At 40.4% G+C, this 25,339-nt stretch overlaps 1 protein-coding gene across 1 annotated transcript in view; it reads left to right on the forward strand.

The window, feature by feature from the left end:
• POLR3B (RNA polymerase III subunit B) overlaps nucleotides 1-25,339 on the forward strand; it is a 104,101-nt gene that overhangs the window by 9,840 nt on the left and 68,922 nt on the right. The window contains exons 6-12 of the mRNA XM_043562413.1: nucleotides 1,868-1,968; nucleotides 4,328-4,419; nucleotides 5,553-5,670; nucleotides 7,751-7,859; nucleotides 15,882-16,004; nucleotides 20,724-20,843; nucleotides 23,419-23,553. Coding sequence (XP_043418348.1) covers nucleotides 1,868-1,968; nucleotides 4,328-4,419; nucleotides 5,553-5,670; nucleotides 7,751-7,859; nucleotides 15,882-16,004; nucleotides 20,724-20,843; nucleotides 23,419-23,553 — 798 coding nt within the window. The remainder of the gene's footprint in view (nucleotides 1-1,867; nucleotides 1,969-4,327; nucleotides 4,420-5,552; nucleotides 5,671-7,750; nucleotides 7,860-15,881; nucleotides 16,005-20,723; nucleotides 20,844-23,418; nucleotides 23,554-25,339) is intronic.

Genomic DNA, 25,339 nt, shown 5'->3' on the forward strand with positions numbered 1-25,339 from the left:
ATGGCTTTCCCCGCTTCCCCATTCCTTCTCCATTTGCTGGAGTTTTCTAATTATTTTAGAACTAGGCAGCCAATTAGCAAATTCCACGTCCTTTTCTGAACTACATCACTGAGCGTGAGAAGAGAGAAGGCAAAGTAGTTTGAAGTAGTTCGAGAAGCCTGAGGCTGCAGTTGTCATAATTTTTCTTCCTGATGTTGGAGAAAACATATGGGCATTATTGCAGTAAGAGAGAAAGGGCATGAAGATTCTCGGAGGGATTTTGATCCTTGGAGAGATGGGGAGAGTCAGAGAGCAGGTGGGTGGGTAGCCAGGGCACCCACAGCAGGAGTGGGGGGGGGGGCGCTGCTGCAGAGCCCCCAGCACAGCCCAGTCCTGTGATAACAGAGAGGCTGAGGGCGGCAGAGGGAGCTCACGGGAGTAGTTTGGGGCCTGTGGAGAAGGTCCCTGTGTTTACCACATCTGTTGAATTTCATTTCCATTTGAAGGAGAGGAGTTTGTTAAAACACACACATGTTTACCTATCATGGGTGTTACATCAGATTTTTAATAAAAATGAGATTCTGTCTGTAAGGTAGCCTGTTCCAGGAACTATTCTAAAAATATGTATTTATAACCTTGGGAATTAAAATAATTCTCATTCCCTTTGTACGTAGGAGGAGACCAAGGTGCAGAACTGAAGTGGTACAGCCAGTGTTTGGGCATAGACGGCAGGGTGCACACTCTGAGCCTCTAGGCCACACCGCCTTTGGAGTGGCCTGAAGGAGACAGCTCAATCTAATTAAATATAAAATACTCATCAGTAATAAGGGTATCTAATATTTTTGGATCTCAGGCATTGGGAAAGAAAGGCAAAAAAAGTTTAAACCTAACTGTCTTTGGTTCACTTGAAGCCAGAGGGAGGATTCAGTACCATGAATTGTATGGTTGACGTTCAGAGAGATTCTCTTTTTGAGAGTACAAGCCACCTGATCACCATCAGTAAAACAGGGAAGTCGTTGAAGATTTGGTGGAGTGTGCCGTGTCTGACTATGTGGTCACGGCTCAGAGAAGGGCTGGATTTGGTGGGGTGTGCCATGTCAGGGCATTTAGTGAGTCATCACCTTGTCAAACTAAGGCACACACCAGTAATCTCCAGAGTTCCCCAAATGATTCAGAAATTGTAATATGATGTGATGAACGATTTGTGCTATAAGATACCACTTGTTAAGGAATTTTGTGAACAGGGGTGCCTGGGTGGCTCAGTTGGTTGGGTGTCCGACTTTGGCTCAGGTCATGATCTCACCGTCGGTGGGTGTGAGCCCTGCATTGGGCTCTGTGCTGACAGCTCAGAGCCTGGAGCATGCTTCAGATTCTGTGTCTCCCTCTCTCTCTGCCCCTCCCTCGCTCAAGCTCTGTCTCTCTCTCTCAAAAATAAATAAATACTAAAAAAAATTTAAAAACAAAAGAATTTCGTGATACAGTTAGTTTCTGTATGTGTATACTTTAGGTATCATACTGGTTGTTAACCACATTGGTAACTACATTGATTAATTTCCATGGACCCAGTTGTCAAGGAACAGTCTAACTGCTTCACAGATGGGGAGCAGACTGATGATGGCATCAGATAGTGAGAAGAAAGTCAGTACCAGATTTATTGTTCCATTTTTGGGCTGTTAGGGCAGAGATGCTGTGGGGATGTCTAGATCAGTGGCCAACATCGTTCCTCATGGAGAAGGTAGGCTCCTCACTCCCAGTGCCCTTAAGGCAACACATGGAACAGACCCAGTTCAGCATAGGCCATACTGCTACCAGAGATGGAGTTCTTGGAAGCTTCAGGACTCTTTGATTTCCAGGGAGAAGGAGCACTGACTGTCTGATTCTCTTTCAGTGCCGTCTGCGGGACATGACGTACTCTGCCCCCATCACAGTGGATATTGAATATACCCGAGGCAGCCAAAGAATCATCCGTAATGCCTTACCCATTGGCAGGTGAGAAATGACATCTGAGTTAGAGCCACACTGCCTGCATTCTAGCCCTATGGGGTGACCTTGAGCAAGTACTACAGTTCCCTTTGCCCCATTTCCTCATGTGAAAAATGCGGGAAATGGTGTCTGCTCCATGAGAGTCTTTTCTGGGGATCCAGTGAGTCAGCCCAAGCAGAGCACTCAAGCAGTGTCCAGTGCAATGCTGTGGTTGTTGTTGTTTTTAATTGTGAGGTCTTTTCTGTAAAGCTAAGGAAAATGCTTTCATTTCCTTCTGAAATCCAGGCTGTTAGGGAACCATTAGATAAGATAGCATTTCAGTGAACCAGGCTGTTAGGGAACCATTAGATAAGATAGCATTTCCCTATAACTAGGGAAATATACTGACTCATCTGTAGAAATGGGCAAAACCCACAATATTGGGAATTTGATAATGGTGTCGGACTTTAAACTTCGTGCAAACCCTTCCCGGCCAAGTGTTTTTTTCACCCTTCGGAAGTGCTAAAGGCATGATAAATATCCACAGGTTCAGTGAATATGCACCATTTGTTGGTCACTTGTGATACACTCTGCTGGGTAGTCCAGTAAATAGAAGATACTTAGATACAACTCCTATTGGCTGTCTTCATTCCCAGCTGCCCAGGAAGGCAGGCTTGAATAGCTGTGGTACCATTTGGTATGTGCTGTGGTAGGTCCAGAGTAATGGAAACACACAGGTTTAACAAATCCTTCCCCATAGTGCCCTAAAGGAAGGGGCTCTTTGTGTTGCTTCTGTCCTCACTCTTCAGTTAGGGAAATAAGTTGGGATATTAGAATATTAATCTTTGTTTTAGCAGGACTGTTTATCAGTGTTAAGACCTTTCCTCTTTCTCATATACAGACCATAGTGTGTCCAGTTAAATCTTGGATCATTAATAAATTATTACCCAGATTGAATATGGTGAAGGGAAGACTAGAGAGACAGGAGCAAAGCATAACTAGTATGATTTAGGATTTAAATCACAGTTAAGAGGAGGCAAGGAAGGGCATGCATGTAACTAGTGTTTGGTGGACACCTGCCATGTGCCGGACTCCGGGGTAGAAGATAGCATTTTTTGCATTCCTTAAAGTGACCTTTGTGAATTAGAGTGCTCATATGTTCCATGCACTGTCTGCATTACAGACATTACCTTGTGTAAGTGTTGTGTGGGGTTTGTTTGAGCTAAAAAGATTTCCATTTAATCCAAGTACATCAAATAGCACATGAGAACATTTGCCACAAAGCAACCCCCCCCATTCCTCCTCCCCCAGTCTCATTCCCAACCTCGTGACCATTTCTCTTATTCTGGTGGTCATCCCAGCCAGATCTTTAAACGCTGTGTTTATACCTTTATTTCTTGGTACGTCAACTTTAGACACTATTTATTACAAATTCTGAATTTCTCTGTTTTAGCCTGAAAATATCCTTAAGTGGACCTCTTTCTGAATGGTGACTTCACAGAACGCACAAATTAGCTTGATGGGCACTTTCGACACTTTGCACATGCCCCTCCGCTGTCCTCTGTAAATTGCAGGTGTGCAGCTATCTGACCAGTCATCTTCCCTTGTTGGCAAGCGGCCTTTTCTTCTCTCTGGCTTTTAAATCTTTGTCTTTGATGATTGTATCTTGACTGCTGTGTGTTTTGATGTGGCTTTCCTTTTATGTATTCTGAGTAGACAGGATTGTGTGAGTTTATGGCTTTCATACATTTTTGAAAGTCCGTAGCCACTATGCTCTCTTTGAATAGGACATCTTGCTCATTGTGTGTGTTTTCTCCATCTAGAATCTGATTAGATGCCTGTGAGACCTCTTCACTCTGTCCTTCCCTCTTAAGCTCTGTGATACATTTCTTAGCTCTGTCTTTCTGAAATATGTTCGCAATAATTTCTTCAGCTCTCTTTTAATTCAATAATTCTGTCTGCAGCAGTGGCAGATCTATTATTCAGCCTATTCATAGATTTTTGAATTAATATTTTTCACGTAGAAGTCTTGTTTAGTTCTTTCTTAAGATTGCCTGGTAAGTCCTGATAGTCTCTCGTTTCTTACTTTGCTTCATTGTGGTATTTCTGCGTAACAAATGAGGGTCCCTTTGTTGACCGTGAGTGAAGAGTTGCTGCCGTTTCTGAAGACCAAAGTCTGTCTGCAAAGTTTAAGAAAAGCCAACATTGGAGTTTTTGTTATCTGAACTAGAAGAGCAATGATCTGAGGAAATACTTCATTTCACTTGGCTCTTGATGTAACTACCCCTCCTCTGCCTTTTCTAAAATGTGAAAGACGAAAGCAGACCCGTTGGTGACATTTTGCCAGTGACAGTCTTTATGTGATATTTTCTTTTACTTTCAACAGAATGCCCATAATGCTGCGTAGTTCAAACTGTGTTCTTACAGGGAAGACGCCAGCAGAATTTGCCAAACTGAATGAATGTCCTTTAGATCCAGGTATGTGTGATTCCTTGGATTGGCTCCTGCTCTCCCACCCTTTTTTGGGCTTGCTTTTGCTGTTGGCTTTAACATTTTTTCTGAAAAACAATACCCACCTGAACTTGGACAAAACTGTGTTCACAGAACGTCTGGAAATTTGGCCCCAACTTTATTCTGAGGTCAACATTTCTAAAAGGAGTACTGTTTCCTCTTTGATTGCAGGTTTGAAACTTTAACACTCCAACATGTGTTTTATTGTTACGGTTTGTCAGACTTTTGTCTCTGCCCCATGATTTCTTTTGGTATGCATAGAAATTTAAGAATAATCTTATGAAGTTACTTGTTTAGCTAGGTGGAAAAAAGTTCAGCCTATTTTAAATGCAATAAAGGGGCAAAAACCAAAAGTCTTTTGTTAAAATTTTAAAAAATTACATGTTTGTACTCATTTCTAGGCAGTTTATTTTGTAAAGTTTCAAGCTTAGCACTTACCAGAAAAATATTTAATTCCTCAATTCACGTTGATTTAATTTATAGTTGCTTTAGTCTATTCCTTTAAAGTTACACTGGTGTAGAATCATAGAAGATTTTGAAAGAGGTTAACAAAGATCATGACTTTCCTAGACTATAACAAAATGGTGCATAAGTCAATATATTGCTTTTTTTGTTTATGTTCTGAAATTAAAATGAAGTCCACTTTATTTTATTCTGAATTGTATGCAAAAAAAAGCTATGATAATGTTTTATGGGTTTTATTGAGTATAGAAATTTTAGGAAACATAATCTTAGTCTACTGTTGTCACTGATTTGTTAGAAAAGGTAGGGCAATTTTGAACTTATATTGAAGATTGTTGCTTATTTCTGTGCTTAAGAAATCTGAAGACTATTTAACACATTTTTTTCATTCACCTCTTGTGTCTGTCAGATGCTGATAATATGTATGCCAGTAAGATCTGTTCCCTGTCTTCAAGTTTATTTTCTTGTAGCACATTTTTATAAAATCATTTGCTGATATGGTCATCAGTTCATAAAACGGTATCAGCAAACCCCTTCTAATTGAGTGTTGGTCAGTGCCATGGAGCAGAAGGTGACAGTTGTTACTAAATCACACTGTCAGAACAGGTGGTGAAACTTTTCTTGTTTCCTTTTGGCAGGTGGCTACTTCATCGTTAAAGGAGTAGAAAAAGTGATTCTAATCCAAGAGCAGCTATCTAAGAACAGGATCATTGTGGAGGCTGACAGGAAAGGGGCTGTTGGTGCTTCAGTTACCAGGTACGGAAAGCAGGGATGGTATTAATGGAATTATCAGTATTTCTTAACATCAGATGATTGTCTTTCAGGACAGAGGTAGCCGGTTATGTCTGGTAACAGGCAGCAAAATACTTATCTAACTGTTCAGTTTATTGTGTGAGGCTGTAAGCATGGAGTATTGATTTAAAATTTTTAGCAATGAAAAGTGTGTAAGACCGTGGTCGAAAAGGCCACTAGTTATTTTATTCTAGTTGAATTTTGTTGCATTAAAGGAACTTTGAAAAAAGAAATATAAAACCACTCTTCAGTTTTCCATGTTGTTTTTACTCTTTGATCATTCTACATGTATATTCCTACATGGAATACAATCAGAGATTACTTTATATTTAATATTTTTTGGATTCTGTCATGGACTTAACATCTTATTGTTAGTGTTCTTAACCAGCCTCTTTTACAGCATACTCCTTTTCCTACAGCAGCATCTCTTGTGTCCTGTAATTCTTTTCACTAATTTATTATCACTGGTAACTTGAAATTTGCAAATTAATGAGTTATGGGAACAAAAAATATCATAGCATAGTTATGATGTCCGTATACAATAGTTTGTCTTCTGATGACCTGTAATGAATTGCTTAACTCAGACTTTGTGCCCCCTTTCTGATGGAGAGGCAGCTGACAATAAGTGGCCGTTTATTGAGCAGTCAGTAGGAGCCAGGCAGAGTAATGGTGCTCTACATTATTTGTCCCCTCAGCCCTCCAAGATAAGTGAGCTTATCTCCATTTTACTGCTGAGTAACAGGCCTTGGGCTCAGGGTCCTACTGATCAGAAGAGGTAGCCAGCATTTGAACCCAGATCTAATAATTCTGCAACCCATGTCTTTCTATTTTACTACTTTTTGGAACCGGGGATTTGGGATTTGAATCCCAAAGTTGTTCAGTAGCTATGAGGCACTTGGGTGGGCAGTTACACATCTTCTCTCTAAACCTTTGTTTTCTCATACATGATTTGGAGACACTACTTCAAAGTAAGTATTAGTATGTAGGATATGAGAGCCAGTATAAGTGGGGTGGGTATGTAGCATCACATGTATGTAGCAGGTGATCAGTAGGAGTTACTTTTGTGACTATTAAGCTTGGAGCTGTTATTGGTTTTTTTAATGTTTATTTTTGAGAGAGAGAGAGAGAGAGAGTGCAAGCTGGGAGAGGCAGAGGGAGAGGGAGACACAGAAGCTGAAGCAGGCTCTAGGCTCCAAGCTGTCAGCACAGAGCCCAGTGTGGGGCTCAAGCCTGCAAACTGCAAGATCATGATCTAAGCTGAAGTCGGACGCTTAACGTCGACTGAGCCACCCAGGCGTCCCTGGTTTGGGTTTTTAAAAAAAAATTTTTAATTGTTTTTAAGCTTATTTTCTTTGAGAGAGAGAGCGCATGCACGCATGTGAGTGAGTGAAGGACAAAAAGGGAGGGAGGGAGGAAGAGAGCGAGAATCCCAACAAGCCTTGTATTGTCAGCACAGAACCTAGCACAGGGCTCAAACCCATGAACCATGAGATCATGACCTGAGCCGAAACCAAGAGTCGGATGCTTAACCGACTGAGCCACCCAGGTGTGCCAGAAATGTTTTTAGATCCATTAGTAATTTTGTAGTTAATAGATACCAATAAAAAGGGATTTCTTAGCTTCTTTTGGCTTCAATGTATATAATAAGAGTGTAAATATATTTTATTGAATTGTTGATTTAAACACTCCTAGTACATAGGGGCTCATTTTGAGGTTTATCTTTGGAAATGTATAAAATTGCTCATGAATGTACCCCACACTGAAAGCAATTCAGGTGGAATCAAAGTGAAGTAAATCAGAATGAATTGGTGAGTGTCACTCGTTGACCCACAACACTTTCACCATAATCTCAAAGCTAAAGAAACATCGTAGTAGATTTTAAATATTCGTGGAAGTGGCGAGTTGTGCATTGTTAAAAGGTATCTGTTAGGAAGGACCTTACAGATGGTTATTGATTGGTGAACCTTATTGATCATTGCTGTTGCATGTGACTAGCTTGAAACCAGGCAGGGACACAGTTTAACCAACTTTTGTTTCCCTGTAGCTCTACCCATGAGAAAAAAAGCAGAACCAATATGGCTGTAAAGCAAGGTCGATTTTATTTGCGGCACAATACTTTGTCAGAGGATATTCCCATTGTAATCATATTTAAGGTAAGGCTGCAGGTACCTACTGGAAATTGTAAGGAGTCTTTTTCTGGTTTGTTTTCATACGTAATTAGAAATTTGGAGGATAAAGAGTTCTAGGAATAGAAAGATTTGTGGCATAGATAAATTGTCAGGTGTGTAATATATTTTAAATGGAAAGCTACTAAGATCAGGATTCAGATATTAAAAAATACTATTTTTTAGTAGCTACACAATTAAAAATTTTAAGGGGGTAAAGTGAGAAGTAAACCTTCCACCCACCCATACCTAACCACCTAGTTGTTCTACCCAGGAACACCACTGTTACTGGTTTCTTGTGCATCTTTCTAAAGACAGTCTATGCCTGTACTAGCACATGAGTACATGGTAGAGTTTTGTTCTGTTTTTTACTTGCATGCATTGCACACCATTTTTCATTTAGCTTGTTTTCTTTTTTGTAACTTCTGTCTTGGAGATTGTGTTATTAGTTGGTACAGAGCTACCACATTCTGTTTGACAAACTATTCTATCATGGCTGTACCACAGTTTAATCATCCCTCCATCGGTGGATACACACATCTCTTGCTGTTATAGAAATGCTGTAGTATCATGTTATACAGGGGCAGGGGTATCTGTAGGCTGAATTCCTAGCAGTAGACTTTTCTAGGTCAAAGAGTTTAAGTTTTTTTTGTTTTTTGTTTTTAGTGTTTATTTTGGAGAGAGAAAGAATGTGCATGTGGGAAAGGCAGAGAGAGAGGGAAAGGGAACAGAGGATCTGAAGCCGGCTCCACTTCTCACTGACAGCAAAGAGTTGGATGGTGGGGCTGGAACCCACAAACCGTGAGATCACAGCCTGAACCGAAGTCAGACATTTAACCAACTGAGCCACCCAGACGCCCCCCAAGTTTGTTTTTTTGTGGACCCGGGAGTCTGGTGTGTTTCTACATAAATATGAATTTTAAAATTGATTTTTTTCAGCTTGTTTATGAACTGGTGACATAGAATCCAAAAGATATTTTCACACAGAAATTATGTTAAAATTGTATATACTTGTGACCGCACAGCAGCCCGTTTAACCTGCTCTGGGACCTAAATGTTCCCCACATTTTATGAACACTTGTAGTATTAGTCACTAAGCGAAATTTAAAAATACCATCATGTGATACAGTTGACCCTCAGCATTTGTGAATTTTGCACTTGTCAGTTATACGTGCTGCAATTTATTTGTGACCCTGAAATCATCACTGGTGGTGGTTTTACAGTTATTCACAGACATGCACAGGCTCAGAGCAGTGACAAATTTGAGTCCCCAAGCTCTATGTTCCCAGCTGAGGTCAAAGAAGGTGACATTCTGCCTTCTTGTTTCCACTCTCAAGCTGTAAACAGGAGCCCTTACCATGGTCTCTTTAGTGCCATGTTTTTTCACATTTTTGTGTTTTGGGGGGAGGGGGGATTTTGCTGTTTAAAGTGGCCCCCAAGCCAGGGGCTGAAGTGATGTCTATCTTTTCAAAGCACAAGAAGGCCATGATGTGCCTTATGGAGAAAACACATGTGTCAGATAAGCTGCGTTCAGGCATGAGTTAAGTGCTGTTGGCTGTGAGTTCAGTGCTAATGAGTCAACAACATACATTGAATAAGGTGTCCTTAAGGAGAAAGCCACGTCAAACAAGGTTCTGTATTGATGGGTGGAGGAAAACCTAACCAGAGGCCCGCAGGACACAAGTGCATTTCCCATTGGTGCAGTGCTTCAGTGTTCTCTCATTCAGGGTTTGCAGTGCCTCCGGAGAGCACAGCAGCCCAGGAGACCCGTGCCCAACTGTGTATGGGGCCAGAAGTGAATCCTGACTAGGGCTGATCGAAATGAAGAGTTCAGTTTGAGTCAGTACTGAAGAGATCTTGAGAGTGGGGACGTGGGGTGATTTTAGGGGTTGATAACACTTGTTTCTCATTTAGAGTTAACTCACTTTGGAGTTAAATGTTCCTGCTCAGCAGTTGTTAACGATATCTGAAACCTTTTGGGGGCTGCAAGGGGAGAAAATAGAGAGCTTCTGAGATGGAGGTAACTAAGCTGGTTTAAAAGGAAAAAAGCATTTGGGTATACACCTCAGAGGAGTAAGAGAGAAGGACTTGAACTTGTCTTGTTGGACTTGTGACCCGGCCAGGGCCCAGGAGGTGGGGAGACGGGCCCCTTCCTGTCAGGCTCTAGTTGGTCGCTGGGAGGGATGCCCCGGGCTGTTCCTGGGTATTGATCAGCTGGGTTCTCTAACTCAGGAAATAACTGCATTCTGAATGCAATTACATGGAGAGGACCGTAGGAGATTTTTTTAATGTTTAGTGCAACTTAATGTGCTTATAAGTTCTCTGAGATGCTGGCATTTATTTTCCTTTTAGGACAGTGATGATTGACGATGATGATCACAGTAGCAGTACCATTATATTGGGGGGGGGGGGGCAAAGAGAAGTCTTAAATGTGCTTTTCATTATATTTCTTCAAGGTTTATATTTTTAAAGCATGGAAGTAATTTTGGCATTTCTCGTAAGGATCCCCTAGTACCCTGCAGTGTCTTGTGTCCATAGCGGTGGTTAGTGGGTAAAGAAAATTTCATCTGACTGTGTAGAATTACATCTCCAGCAGAGGGCAGTGTGTTCCTATGCATCAAAGGACTTTTATGGATGTTTTAGAGGCTTAAAGATGCATAGGACTGCATTCCTTAGACCAGAAATTACAAATTAATTCTAATGCTCATAGTCTTTTATCATTCGCATGGAAAATACATCACTAGACACATGGACACATTAAAATCAGAAAACCTTTATTAAATGCTTTTTTGGCTAGGTAACAAAATTTTGATAAGACCGTTTCTTTCAAATTTGTTTATTATGTTGCAAATGTGTGTGTGTATTTAGAGCCAACTTAAATCCTTTTTAAAATGGGCCTATAAGTTAGCAATATGCATTTTTAGGTAATGTGTAGTTGAGATTATACAACAGTTCTTGAATTGTACAAATTTAGAAAGCCACTGAGAAGCAGAATTCCATTTTCAGCTACACTTTTTTTCAGACCCTTTTTCCTTTGCTTTTGTAATATATACATGGGTTTTATTTTATTTTTTCTGCTTCACTTACCAGTGAATTGTGAATAGCTTTCTGTATCTGTAAATACAGAGCTACATCATTATTTCTGGTAGGCATTGTACAGAAGTGTGGGTGGTATAATCTATTTAACCAATTTCTTGTAGGACAACATTCAGGTGCCATTTTTTCCAAGTTTTCCATCTTATGCACAGCCCTGAGTATTCTTCCACATACGTGTTTGTGCATGTTGCTGAATATTTTGTGAGACTGAACTCCTGGGAATGAAATTATATGTGTTTTTAAAAAACTCGGTGCATGTTGCCAAACTTTCTTCCTGAAATGTAACCTTATATTCTAATCAGCCATGTGTGAGAATTGAAACAACCAATTAAAATTTTTCTGTTTGAATAAACTAAATACATTGGTCGCAGGTAGTCACATTTTGTGGTCTCCCGCTAGAGGGATGTTTTAAAAGCCTGATGGAACCTTGTTTGATAACTTCTAAGACTTTTCCATCTGGGGAGCAGCACGGGATTTGGGAGAGCTTAGCACCAGACAGACATAGGCCTAATTCCCACTTCTCCACTTGTTAGCTGTGTGACCTCCAGACAGATTTCCCAGTCTCCCTGAATCTTGGATAACTCCCCTATAAAGTGAAAATTTCACCTGAGAGGGTTGTTGTGAAGAGCAAAGGAAATCACGCATATTTTGAAAAGTGGATGGCCTAGAAAGAAGATACTGTTTCTCTTGCCTTCGCTCTCCTTATGCAGGAGCAAAATAAACTGGGCGACCAGGAAAGTCACATCATTTCTCTTTTTGTGTTGTGTGGCCCTAACACAGACCTTGACAGTCATTAGGACTTGATGGTTGTTGATTGTAACCAACAATTGGCTAAAAGTGACAGAAGCAGCAGGGTTTCCAGGTTTCATGCTGGGTCTGAATATGATGGCTAAAGCTTTTAAGACCTAGATCAGCCTTATTTATGGACTTGAATCACTACAAAGGTTCTCCTGCCCATGAATCTTTTCCCCCTTTACATTTTGTATTCCCAAGTATTCAGCAGTTGCACTGTGATGGCATCTGTAGTCTGAAAGTTTTTACAGAAAAGATCAGATTTCAAGGGAGCTGGGCATTGTTTCTTGGAAACCAACTTACATTAAAATTGTTGATCTTTGAAGAGAAAAAACGGCAGAGTGAAAGAGGGCTATTACAGTTCTTTTATCTGCTAAGACCACTTTGAGTAATAATAGATTGATTTCTGTCTAAAGAAAGATTAGAGACTTCTGAATATTAGGTATTTGAAGGACTTAATCCCTTCCCATCTTTCACATGATATATTTCAGCATATCCCCATCAGTGGGCAGGTTTTTCTCTTCTCATTAGCGTCTGTCTTTAAACGTCACACTTGTAGTCACACTTCGCGGCCATCCAAGGAGATTTCATGCCGCTTTTTAAAGAGCATCTTCTCTTACTTTTGTTCATCTTATTGCTGATGGCCAGACTGGGTGACCTGCTGAAACGTATTGTCTCTGCTAATTGTTCATAAGGTCATTATGTAGCATTTATTTCTGACTTAATCAGGTGAAATGATTTCAGATATCTGGAGTACAAAGAGTTCCATATATAAAAGCTAGTTTTCAGATGTCTAAATTATGTCTGTGAAGCAAAATGGTTGGGCATTTTGCTATCGTTTCCATAGCAATATGCCATTTATTTGTAGCTGTGACATCCCAAGGCTAAACAGTCACAAAATCAGTTTGGTCTTTGGAGCTAGAGCGCTTTTGATGATGACCTGAGTTATCACCCTGTGGTTCAGAGACCCAGTATAGGAAGAGTTTAGTCCTTGTAGAGCAAAGCTTTGCCACTGATGATTCTTTCTGCACATATGGTGTCATTTACCATGTGCTTGGCATATCTTCACTTCATGGCTTAGAAATATTTGGAGGGCCTAAGCAGTCTGTTTAGATCCATGTTAGAACACTTGAAAATTTTATGCGGTTATCAAATTACCGCTTAGATTCAGCCTTGGGACAACTTGAAGCAAAAATTCATAATAATGTCAAATGAGGAAGGACTTTTTCATTATTATTAAACACCAAAATGGGTGATGAAGTATATAGTCTCTCCCATTTGGAGATTTCTAAACTAAAAATTAATTATTAAAATAATCCAGGTGGCCTTAGTTCAGAAGATATAGATGTTGACATGCCTAAAGAAAGGGGGTGGGTGGATCCAGAAAGCTACTGCCAGTTCAGCTCCAAGATTCTTTTTCTGTCCCAGTGAGACCTTGTCCTGCTGTATTATCTGGACATACTAGGTTTAGCATCTGCCCATATAGCTCTCTTTTAGTGTTTGCACTTTCCTCTGAGAGGGTAGTGTATTAGTTACAAAGTTTTATTATCAAAGATTTTAGAGAAGGGTGATTGGATTCTACTGCAAATTAGTTGCCCTAGTATTGTTTTTCTTATATTTTTATTCCATTGAAATCCACATAACATTCTTTTTTTAAAAAATTGTTTTATTTATTTATTTTAGAGCGTGCACGTGTGAGCACAGGGGAGGAGCAGAGAGAGAGAGAGAGAGAGAGAGAGAGAGAGAGAGAGAGACAATCCCAAGCAAACTCCATGCTGTCAGTGTGGAGCCTGATGCAAGGCTTTATCTCCTGAACTGTGAGATCGTGACCTGAGCCAAAACCAAGAGTTGATGCTCAGGCTACTGAGCCACCTGGGTGCCCCAGAACCCGATAATATTATTTTGAGATTGACAAGTGGAAGTTAATTTATGTTCTGATTAGCTTTTCACAGAGAAATAGTCTCTTCTGGTATCTCTGGCTGGCTTCTTGCAGACCAAGGAGGAAACGTATACAAGCTGTCCGTACGGGCCATAGATGCTGTCAGAGCACATGCACTCAGTGCTTGTTCAAAGGATAATCTAGGGTCTTGTTTTTGTTTCATTTGTTTAAAAATTAGAAGTGATCATTTTCGAGGATTGCTGTCCTTTAATCCATGAAGTGCTGAGTGTCTTAACGAATTTATGTAATTTTTAAACAGTGGAGTTTATGCCTAGCATCGACGTGAACAAATGCATCATTTTAATTAGAGATAAAAGGACATGAAAATCAAATATACAAAAGAGATTTGTGTCCTGAGAGCATCTTTATTGTTCACTAAACAAAAAAATGTTTGGATGAAACAAGTTACATGTTTAAAAAGGTTTTTTTGGTAAGTCTCAGTAGTGAATCTAATGCCAAAAGTTGGTCTGTTAGTTTTTGTGCAAATTCAGCATAGTTTCTGTCGTCAGAGATTTGGCAATTGCTTGCCTGGGTGGCTCAGGCTCAGGGTCTTTCATGAGTCAAGATGTCAGCCAGGGCTGAAGTCATCAAAGGCTGGGCTGGGGCGTGGGAAGGTCTGCCTTCATGGTGGCTCCTCCACATCAGACCTTTCCATAGACAGCTCCGGTGTCTTCATGACACTACCCGCGGCTAGCTTCTCTACCCACCCCCCCACGCCCACCCCAGAGGAACACTCTAAGAGAAAGAGCAAGCCAGAGGCTGCCTGCAGTGCTGTTTCTAACCAGGCTCCGAAGTTGTACTCTGTGGCTTCCACCTTTTTTTCTGTAGAAGCGAGTCATTAAGTTTAGCCCACACTCGAAGAGGAGAATTAATTTTTTACCTTTCGTAGAGAGGGTCAAAGAATTGGCGAACCTTTTCTAAACCGCTACGGTTTGCCTCAGAGGGGGGACATAGCATATATTTAGCTTCCCGCCCCCCGAAAGCTTCGAACTTTCAGTAAGTTGACATCTGATTCTAAAGCATCCAGATGGAATTTCTGGATGAGAGATTACTCAGAGTCAAGCGGAGGACTGTAGAATTTTGAATCTTCTTGTTACAGAAATGAAGAAAACTGAGGTGGACAAGGTGACGCGACGGTAGTGGTTGTGAGGTCTGTCTTTGACCTTGCTTTAGGATGGACACCTGAGATCCCTTGACCTAGAGAGGTGCCCTCTCTGTTGTACTCCGGCGCGTGTTCTCGATGTTCCTTACTGGAACTTGAGATTCAGTTTTCCCTTTCTCCCTCGTGTGTGGAGAACTAGGAACCAGAGCATCGAATCCTCACTAGATAGTTATTCCTGGTTCTGTTTTCTCTGCATAGCTAAAGGAAGAATTTTAATGCAAACATAACTTTTCCCCTAACTTCTAAGAAGCAGATTCTTTCTCCGCCAAGAGAGGTGTAGTGAGATTATGCTCTATTTCTTGATGTGGCAGAATTCCAGGCAAGTGTGTGAAGGAGTGAGCCTTCGTGCCATATGGAATCTACAAAGACCTGTGCTGCCGGCTGCCACCTTGAAACACTTAAGAGAAGCGGGTTTCCTAAACCTCTTGAGTGTGTTTTTAGTGTTTTAAAAAACCTCTTTTTAAACTTGCGTAAAGGATAGCTTGATATCTCCAGACTAGTGAGGTAAAACATCCTTTAAGAAAAATCCCTTTAGCCTAAATGTGAACGATTTGACAGTTCTCAGAAAAATTAGTCTTGTGACAAAATTAATTGGGGTTCTGTTTGTTTTCAGCGATGTGTATTTTCTGATTAGTGCCCTTTGGCTGTTTTGGGGTTTTTGTTTTTTGGTTTTTGTTTTTGTTTTCAGTTTGTTTTTGTAATTGTGACCAGTGTCTCCACTATACCTTCCTACCTCCTTTTTTCATGATGAAACTCCTAGGCTATTTAAACATTTTAGAAGATGACACACATGCAAAAAGTGCTTGAGAATGTTTGTTTTCGTCTTCCGAATCAAAATTTCTGTTTTCAGGTTCTTCTGCAGCTTGTGCTATGGCTGCCAATGCCAGATGGCACCGTTTCTGAGAAAAGAGCTAGCTTTTGCTTAGAAGTAATACCCACAAACAATGCCGAATTAGCATAAGCAAATGTCAGTGAGTTAACACAAAGCCAACACTCTTTCTATCTTTTCTTTCCTTCCTAGGCCATGGGTGTGGAGAGTGACCAGGAAATTGTACAGATGATTGGAACAGAGGAGCACGTGATGGCTGCATTTGGGCCCAGTCTGGAAGAGTGCCAGAAAGCTCAGATTTTCACACAGATGCAGGTGTGTCTTTTCATGTCGTCCTTTGCTATGAAAGGGAATTGGAGATTTAATGCTGCCCATGGATAAAGCATCGGATGCAGTCACTTCTTGGGGTGTAGGTGTGGGAGGGTGTTGGGGAGGACCAGTAGAGAAGCTTCTTTGACTTGTGCTTTAGGAATTGGAAGAAGGAATTTGCCTTGACAGATTATCAGCCTGTGGTGTCTAACTTGGAAGGGAGATATGTGGCCAAGAGGCTTTTGTTCTGATACAATAGCAAGTGTGCTTTTTTCATTTATTTGCCTAAATGATTTATGATTTTGAACTACAACAACTCCAGTGTAGAAGACTTTTTTTCCCCTCAGTTCTCCTCAGTTTCCCTTTTATTCCCTACTTCCAGTTGCTTTCAGTGTCCAGTGTGGTCTGAATCCCTTTTTCTGAATTCCCAGTGTCATCAGCAAGAAAATTCAAGAGCAGAAACCCTTTACCAGGGTAGAGCTCGGTAGAGCCTTCATCGACCTGCTAAGGAATTCCTAGCTGGAACCTGGGGATTTTAGGACACAACACTCAAAGATGAAGACAGGGAGATATATATGCTAAACATAATAAAATGAATTGTACTTCCTGCCCTGGTGACAGGGAGCCCTAATGCCCACATTTAGAATGTTTAGTCCCACATTTGTAAAGTACTTTGCTCCATGTAAAGTGGTGGCCTTACTCATAGCCCTGGGAGGCAGGGATTCCCTGCTATCGAAGCACAACAGACTGTTCTTACGTATCCATACGTACATTGTCTGTTCTGTGGGTTACTTTCAACAAGGTGTAAATTCCAGGCTGCTTTTTCCTTGTTACCCAGGATGCTTGTAGAGGTAGCATTTTCCCACTTACATCTATCTGTTAGTGTGTGTTGATGTTTTCTTAGAGCCAGAAAAACATTCAAGAAGGTTGATCGTTGTACGTCAGTGTATATATAAACCCAAGGCACAAACCAGTAGGGATTATTATTACTGCCTTCCTCTTTTTATGCAGTTGAGTAATAGCTCCAGTTATTGGGCAGGTGGCATCAGGAGAAGCTGTTTGGATCTAGGACGTTCTATCTGTGGTCTTTATTGAAAACGAAATATTTAGTGTTCATGAATCTTTGTTTCCAACTGGAATTGTACTGTACAAGGGTTCCAAGAACATGAAGAGGAAACGTTAAGAAACAGCCAGGAGTTGGCTCAATGTGGGGAGACACGCTCTCTCCTTCAAAGCTACGAAATACTGAGGAAGAGCAGTTTACCTTAATGGTAGTTCAGCGGATTCAGTGAGATCTGTGAATATTCATTTTATAACAGATAGCATCATTATTGCTCAGATAACCCTGTAACACCATGGTGTGGCTTGTGTGAAAAGGCTAAATAGTGGGTTGCAAAATCATTTATTTTTTTTAAATAGGTGCTGACAGAAAGTTAGCTAACTGAATGAGAGAAGTTCAGTTAAAGGTGAGGGGAATATACAAACAGGGGGTGTAAGGTTGACATGGTTTGTACTCTGTGTGCTGGATTAGAACATTGAATAATTATTCGCAGCTAATAAGAGGCTATAGAGAAATGCATACTCCGAAATGGTTGGTAAGTTGAACACGAGTTCGGGCAGTGTGGCTATTTGTTATTCTAAGTGAACATGGAGCAGATCTGCAGTGTATTCTTCTATAATAGAACTTTTGACAACATGGCACTTAGTGGATTGCTAAACTACCTGCGTTGTGTTTGTGTTTAATGCCTCCCTTCTCAGTCTCTCCTCCATTCCTTCTGCCCACAGAGCCTTTTGCTGGGCCTTGGTCACGGATGTTTTCTATCATCCTTGTCAAGGGCTGTGGTATAGAGAGAAGAAATTATTAGCCTTTTGGAGGATAGGATGCACTTGGGGGTGTCATCTTGGCCTGTTCGTGACCAGACTGGGCTCTTACCCCAACCCTCACACTATGAACCCTTGGCAACATTATTAATTATTTTAGGGAAGAGCTGACTTTTGCTATATAGAAGGGATACTGGGCTCCCCTGTGTTCCTCTGTTTTTCCCTCAAAGTGAAGGATCTTTAGCCTCTTTCCCAAGGGAACTGGAAGACCAAAATTTAATGAGGACAGCTTAGTTTAGGGAAGACTGAACTGCCTGTCTCTTGGCAGTTCCCACTGACCGTGGGCTTGCTTTCATTAGTTACTCGGTCCCCACTTGCTGCTAGGTCCCTGCAGCAAGGCTTGGCACAGTCTTAGTTTATCATCTGCTCTAACGGATGTTTAACTGAGAAGATCCTGGGTCTGATGTCCCAATCTCACCACGGAGGAGTTCTGTTCAGTTCCTGGGCCTGAACCAGTCAGTGAGAATCAAAGAAAAAGATGACACAACGTCTAGTTGGAGAGACATACCCATAAATAGACAATCAAATTACGGTGTGGTCTGAAGTGGAAAGAAAGCACTTAGTTCTTTATCCATAAGGAATTCAAGTAGAGAAAAAGGAGTGGGGTTAGGAAGGCTTCAGAGAGGAAGTGATACCTGAGCTAAGTTTTGAAGCACAGAAAAGAAATTTCCCAGACATTCAACTGGGGATAGGAATTTCAAGGTAAAGAATCAGGAATCCTAGCCCTCTCTTCTAACGGAAAGCCAATTTAAAAAAACAAACAAACAAAAAAGAACTTTTCATTATGGGAAAACCTCAACACATACAAAGTATACAGATTAGTATTATGAATCCTCATGTGCCCACCACACAGCTTTGATAATTACAAAACGCTTTGACATTCTTGTTTCATGTAAATGTCTACCTACTCCTCACCAGTTATTTGATTAGTTTTTAATACTTCATTTTTATATGTACATTTCAGCATACATAAATTCTAAGTCTTAATTGCACAATTGTGCATAATTTTTATCAGATGTAGACTATTTTTCCATTACCCTGGAAAGTTCCTTCATGCCCCTTCTTAGCTACTTTTTACCTCTGTCCTCTGATTTTCTTCCCCACTGTTCTGATTTTTCACCACAGATTAATTTTGCCTGTTCTAGAACTTTATAGGTGGAATTATGCAGTATGTACTTTTCTGTGGCCAGTTTCTTTTGCTGAGCGTACTGGCTGATATTCATCCAAGTTGCTTTTATGTCATTTATCCACGCAGTTCCATTTTATTACTGAATAGCATTCCATTGTATGAATATACCACAGTTTATTTTTTCCTGTTGATGGGCACTTGGTTGTTTCACTCAGGATGAATAAAGCTGCTGTATGCATTCCTGTACAAGCCTTTGCCTGGACACTTCAGCATTTCTCTTGGATAAGTACCTACACATAGGATTGTTGGATCAAAGAGCCATTGTGAATATAACTTTTTATGAAGTTGGAACTGCCACACCTTTTTCCCAAGCAGTTGTACCATTTTGCAGTCCCACCCCCCTGTGTGAGAGTTCCGATTGCTCTGCGTCCTCACCAACATTTGGTCTTGTCAGTCCTTTTAATTTTAGCCATTCTACTAGGCGTTTAGTGGTGTCTGTACCATTGTGGTTTTAGTATGTGTTTCCCTGATGACTACTGATGTTTAACACTTTTTCATGGACTTACTGACTTTCTTGGTGAAGTATGTCCAAATATTTTGCTCGTTTTCCTCGTTGAGTTGTCTTTTTAGTATTGAACTTAAAAGTCCTTTAAAAAACATTCTGGATATAAATCCCTTGACAGATTTATGTATCATAACTTTTTTTTTTTTTTTTTGGTTTTACTTACAGTTATTGATTTCTGTCCTGTGTAAAGAAATTTCTCTTACTCCAAGGGCAAGAATATGGTTCTAGTATTTATGCTTATGTCTAAAATCCACTTAAACTAATAATTTTTTTATTTGTTGTGAGGTAGAGGTCAGAGTTAATTTTTTACTTTGTAGCTGCTTAATTGTTTCAACACCATTTGTGGAAAAGATTTTCCCTTGCGGATTGAATTGCTTTGGTACTTTTGTCAAAAATCATCTGACCATGAAAGCATGGGTTTATTTCTGGATGTATTTTCTTCCATTGATCTATTTGTCCTTATGCCAGTATCACACTGCCTTGAGTACCATAGCTTTCTAATCAAAAGTAGGTAATGTAAATCTTCCAACTTTCCTTTTTCGAGAGCACTTTAGCTATTCTAGGTCTTTTGCATTTCCCAGTAAATTGTAGAATCAATAGATTTTTGGTCAGTTTGGAGAGAATTGTAACAGTAAGCCATCTTAACACTATTAAACCTTCCTAGTCCATGAAAGTGACATAACCCTCCATTTACTTAGGCTTTGTTTTCTCCCAGCAATGCTTTGTAGCTTTCAGGATGGAGGTCTTAACATGATGTGCTTCCTTTTTGAGGGAAAAGAGGCACAGCTCCAGAATGTTAACTGTGGACAGTGGTTCTCTCTGGGAGGAGGATTGGTGGCTGCTTCATATACGTAATGCATGTGTGTATATACGCATAATCTGTTCATTTGTATATTCTAAATTTCCTACAGTGATCATGTATCAATTTTGTAATAAGAAAACTATAAAATAAGGGAACCAGTGTATTGGACAGCATATAATGCTTTTTGTCATTGATCCATGACAAATGTTGATTTTTGACTAAACCTCATGCAGCATTCTCTATAACCAGAATCCTTGTCTTTTTGCTTATAGTGTTATGTATGGGTTGGTGTTTAATAAATTTCCTCTAGTGGTGTCATTCAAACATCATTATATTCTGTTTTTATAGGCGTTAAAATATATAGGGAACAAAGTAAGGAGGCAAAGGATGTGGGGAGGTGGACCAAAGAAGACCAAAATAGAGGAGGCAAGAGAACTCCTGGCTTCTACCATCCTGACGCACGTCCCAGTGAGTAGCACTGAACAAGTCTAAGCTGTGGTCATTGTGGGGTCCTTGTGTTGAAGAATTTTGAATACAAGTTTACATTAATTAAAATCTGGTTCTGTAAGAAAAGAGAGACTCTGAAAAAGACTGGACTGCCCCTGTGGAAATAATCTCCCATTATCAGTGGTTTATTTGTACTTTGGGAATGTTAGCTGTATTCCATCATTATCATCCTGTTTACTCTCTTGTGGTTCTTTTGATCTAAAATTACAGTTTTTTATATTCATACCTATATTAGTGCTGCTACTAGATTTCATGGTTTTGAAGGGCAGAGATGGTGTTAGATGTTTTGTTTTTTTTTAATTTTCACATATATTTCGTATATATATATTTCAAACATATATATACACACACATGTGTGTGTATATATTTCATACATATATATACACATATGTGTGTGTATATATATGATACATACATACATACATATATATATATATATGTTTTTATTTATTTTTGAGAGAGAGAGACAGAATGTGAACGGGGAAGGGGAAAACAGAGGAGGAGACACAGAATCCGAAGCAGGCTCCAGGCTCTGAGCTGTCAGCACAGAGCCTGACGTGGGGCTTGAACTTACGACCCATGAAATCATAACCTGAGCTGAAGTTGGACGCTTGACCAACTGAGCCACCCAGGAGCCCTGATGGTATTTGATGTTTTCAAATGAAACAAGCTTATAGGGCCTTGCTCACTTATTCTTTTTATTGTAAAATACATATCAAAATTTACCATCTTTAAGTATACAGTTCTGTGGCATTAAGTACATTCTCACCGTTGTGCTACCATTACCATCATAGATACTTTTTTAAAATACTAGATGGTTTATCTCCTATACCTTGAATTTAATTTAATTTGATTTGATTTTAAGTTTATTTATCTTGAGAGAGAGCATGCAAGTAGGCTTTGCGCTAATAGTGATATGGGGCTCAAACTCACAAACCGTGAGATCATGACCCGAGCTGAAATCAAGAGTTGGACACTTAACTGATTGAGCCAGCCAGGTGCCCCATAGACCATGAATTTTAGAGTTCACATTGTCCAGCCACCTTTACTTACAGTACAGATTCTCCAGTCCAGACAAGCTGGATGGTTTGTCTTGCCACCCAGCTGGTTAGTAGAGAGCTAGAATCCATCTTTTGGCCTTGGAACCTGTGCTTAATGCAGTTGACCCTTGAATAAGACGGGGTTTAAACTGTATGGGTCTACAGAGAAAGACAGATACCATATGTTTTTACTCTTATGTGGGTCCTGAGAAACTTAACAGGAACCCATGGGGGAGGGGAAGGGAAGGAAAAAAAAAAAAAAGGTTAGAGTGGGAGAGAGCCAAAGCATAAGAGACTCTTAAAAAATGAGAACAAACTGAGGGCTGATGGGGGGTGGGAGGGAGGGAAGGGTGGGTGATGGGTATTGAACAGCACATCTTTTGGGATGAGCACTGGGTGTTATGTGGAAACCAATTTGATAATAAATTTCATATATTTAAAAAATAAAATAAAAAATAAAATAAACTGCATGGGTCCCCTTATATGTGTTGTTTTTTTCTTTCACTAAGTACAGTGCAGTACCATAAATATATTTTCTCTTCCTTAAGATCTTCTTAGTCACATTTTTTTCCCTCTTATTTTATTGTAAGAATACAGTATGTAACAATCAAAATATGTGTTGACTGTTTATGTTATCAATAAGGCTTCTGGTAAACAGTAGGCTATTAGTAGTTAAGTTTTGGGGAGGTAAAATTTGTACATGGACTTTCAACTGTGCAAGGAGTCGATGCCCCACATGCCTATGTTGTTTAAAGGCCAGTTGTATTTACTTTTTATTAATTTACCATTAAACAGAGATTGGCCATGAGGGATGTGGGCCATGAGGGAGTAATCATTCCTCTCCATTTACTATAACGTTACCCTTTCTAAGTGATAGAATTATTTATTAGACATTCTTACTAACCAAATATTGTAGTCTGGCTTATAATGAGTGTATTGTTCATGTGTATTATTCACAAATGATCTAATTCTAGGGTTACATACTCTCCCTTCAGGAACTGATCATAAAGGAAAGTCAAGGGATCTGTGGAAGTGGACAGTGACCCCCGAAATACATTCAGATTGGAAATTCTTATTTTAAAACACCTTGTTGGCTAAATAATATACAGATCTCTGATTCTGCCATTTGTATATGTTTTGACTAATTCAAAGAATTAGAAAATTCTTAATATCAAAACTAGGTCTCAATAGAATTTTAAATTCTGGATGACCATTTAAAAGTCAGGACAGCTACAGTGAGTGGCTCTGGCTCCCCACTGCTTTTCCAGGCAGCCTGTCTGTCTCCAGCAGAGACAGAGACAGTCTCTTGGACTGCCTCAGTGCCTCAGGACCCAGAGAAAGGAAGTGGTAACTGCGAGTCCATGGGCCAGCCCAGGGAGGGTGGTGGGCTCCACCTCCTTGAGGGAATGGCATGAAATGTACGGGGAAGGAAGGAAGGAGTTGATAGTGGCTAAAGTGCATTGTCTCAGAAATTTTCTCTAACTCCTAAATTACAGGTTAAAGAATTCAATTTCCGAGCAAAATGTATCTACACTGCAGTGATGGTGCGAAGAGTGATTCTGGCCCAAGGAGATAACAAAGTGGACGACAGAGACTATTATGGTAACAAGCGATTGGAGTTGGCAGGACAGGTGATTTAATTACTTTATGTCAGCGGGCCTGAGCTTCAGGTGTAGGTGTGGGGTTCAAGGTTTTTCAAAGCATTAGTGCTGACTCAGAATCCAAGTATTAAATAAAAACGGAGCCTCTCTGGCCGAGGTGAGGTATAAGGGCTTATTTCTCTACCTGCTGTCTCTTTCCCCGCCTCTCCTCTGGGGGATTCGTAGAAGTTTGCTCTGTAGCACAAAGTGTAGACTCTAGCGGGGTCTCTGATGATCTTGCCCCAGTGTACCTTTCTAGCCCTGTCTCATGCCAAGGCAGGCCACTTACATCTTCCCAAACACTCCATGATGCTCTTTCATCCTTCCACACCTTTGAGTTCTGCCTTCTGCCTAAGTTGCCCCTCTCCCGTGTCCCTTTACCCTCCCCCAACTGAGGAGCTGCTATCCATTCTTCATTCTTGGAGTCACCCTCTTTGAAACCTTCTGTGAACCCCAGGAGAAGTTAGTTGCTCTGTCTTGCAAATACCAAAGACACTTTGTTCAAGTCTTTATTTATATGCTAAAGTCTACATAATTCTTTACCTGCAAGCTTCTTCCCCCCGCCCTAGACAGTAAGCTCACTGGGGACAAGAATACTTTATATTCATCTTTCTAATCCCCCTGTAAAGTGCTAAGCACCAGAGATGCATTGGTGAGTGACACTCTCTGAGGCACCTGCTCTCAAGAGTGCATTTTGGTAGGGGAGACAGTGAACAAGTAAACAGCAAAGAAATGAGATGATATTAAACAGTCATATGTGTTTAAAGAAAACCCCAAATAGGCTAATGTTAGAGAGTTGGGGTGTTGGTGGAGGAAAGGCATGTTACTTTAGTCAGCATGATTAGGAAAGATCTCTTTGAAAAAAGTGCTGTATCTTAAGCTGAGCCCTCAGACATGCCTCTGAGAATTGAATGAGAAGAAACCAGTCTCAGGCAACCTTGGGAACTGCATTCCAGCAATAGCCCTTTGCACATGTGCACAGCCCTGCACAGTTCCAGCACCAGGGGGCTGGAGGAGGATCAGGGCAGCTGGAGTGCATGAGGCAGTGGGACTGGGGGGGGGGGGGTGGCGCAGGGAGGGTGCAGAGGACATTGGAGAACTAGAACCCATGGAAGGGGTTTTGGATTTTGTTTTTCCTTGTAGTGGGAAACCACTGGAGAATTATAATCACGGAAGTGACATGATCTGATTTTTATTTTAGAAAGTGCTGATATGGAAACGAACAGGCCAGGAATGAGCCAGTTAAGAGGCTGTGACAGTATTGCATGTGACAGATGTTGGTGGCTAGGATAACAGATACTACAACTAAAACTTTAAAAGTAGGATTAAAAAGTGATAGCAGTTTTAGGTTTTGGAAGAAGGTTAGTGTCTGGACTGCTGGGGAAGTTCTGTGTGGTTAATGGTTGATGCTAGCAGGTGGGTTTTCCGCCACCTTCAGATTGACCTCTGTTCAGGGTATCATGGGTATCCCCACCACCATCAGTCCCAATTTTTAGTTATTTAATTGGCAAAAATCATGCTGTTAAATGAGTTCATTAAAAAAATGTTGATTGTTTAGAAGCATAAGTAATGGAGTCAGGAGAGGAGAGACTATCCTGTTGCTTAAAAAATTAGAATTAAAAAGAGAGTTCCCGTGTGCAAGAAAACATTGCTTTATAAACAATGTAAAGACATAAAAGGCATTGTGTTGGCAAAAATGTGTAAAAACAATAGCTGCTAATTTCACACCCCATGGGATGAGGGAGTATAAATGTGCTTCAGCTTTAGATAACAGAGC

This window comes from Prionailurus bengalensis, chromosome B4 (genome assembly GCF_016509475.1).
Source record: "Prionailurus bengalensis isolate Pbe53 chromosome B4, Fcat_Pben_1.1_paternal_pri, whole genome shotgun sequence".
Taxonomy (NCBI): domain Eukaryota; kingdom Metazoa; phylum Chordata; class Mammalia; order Carnivora; family Felidae; genus Prionailurus; species Prionailurus bengalensis.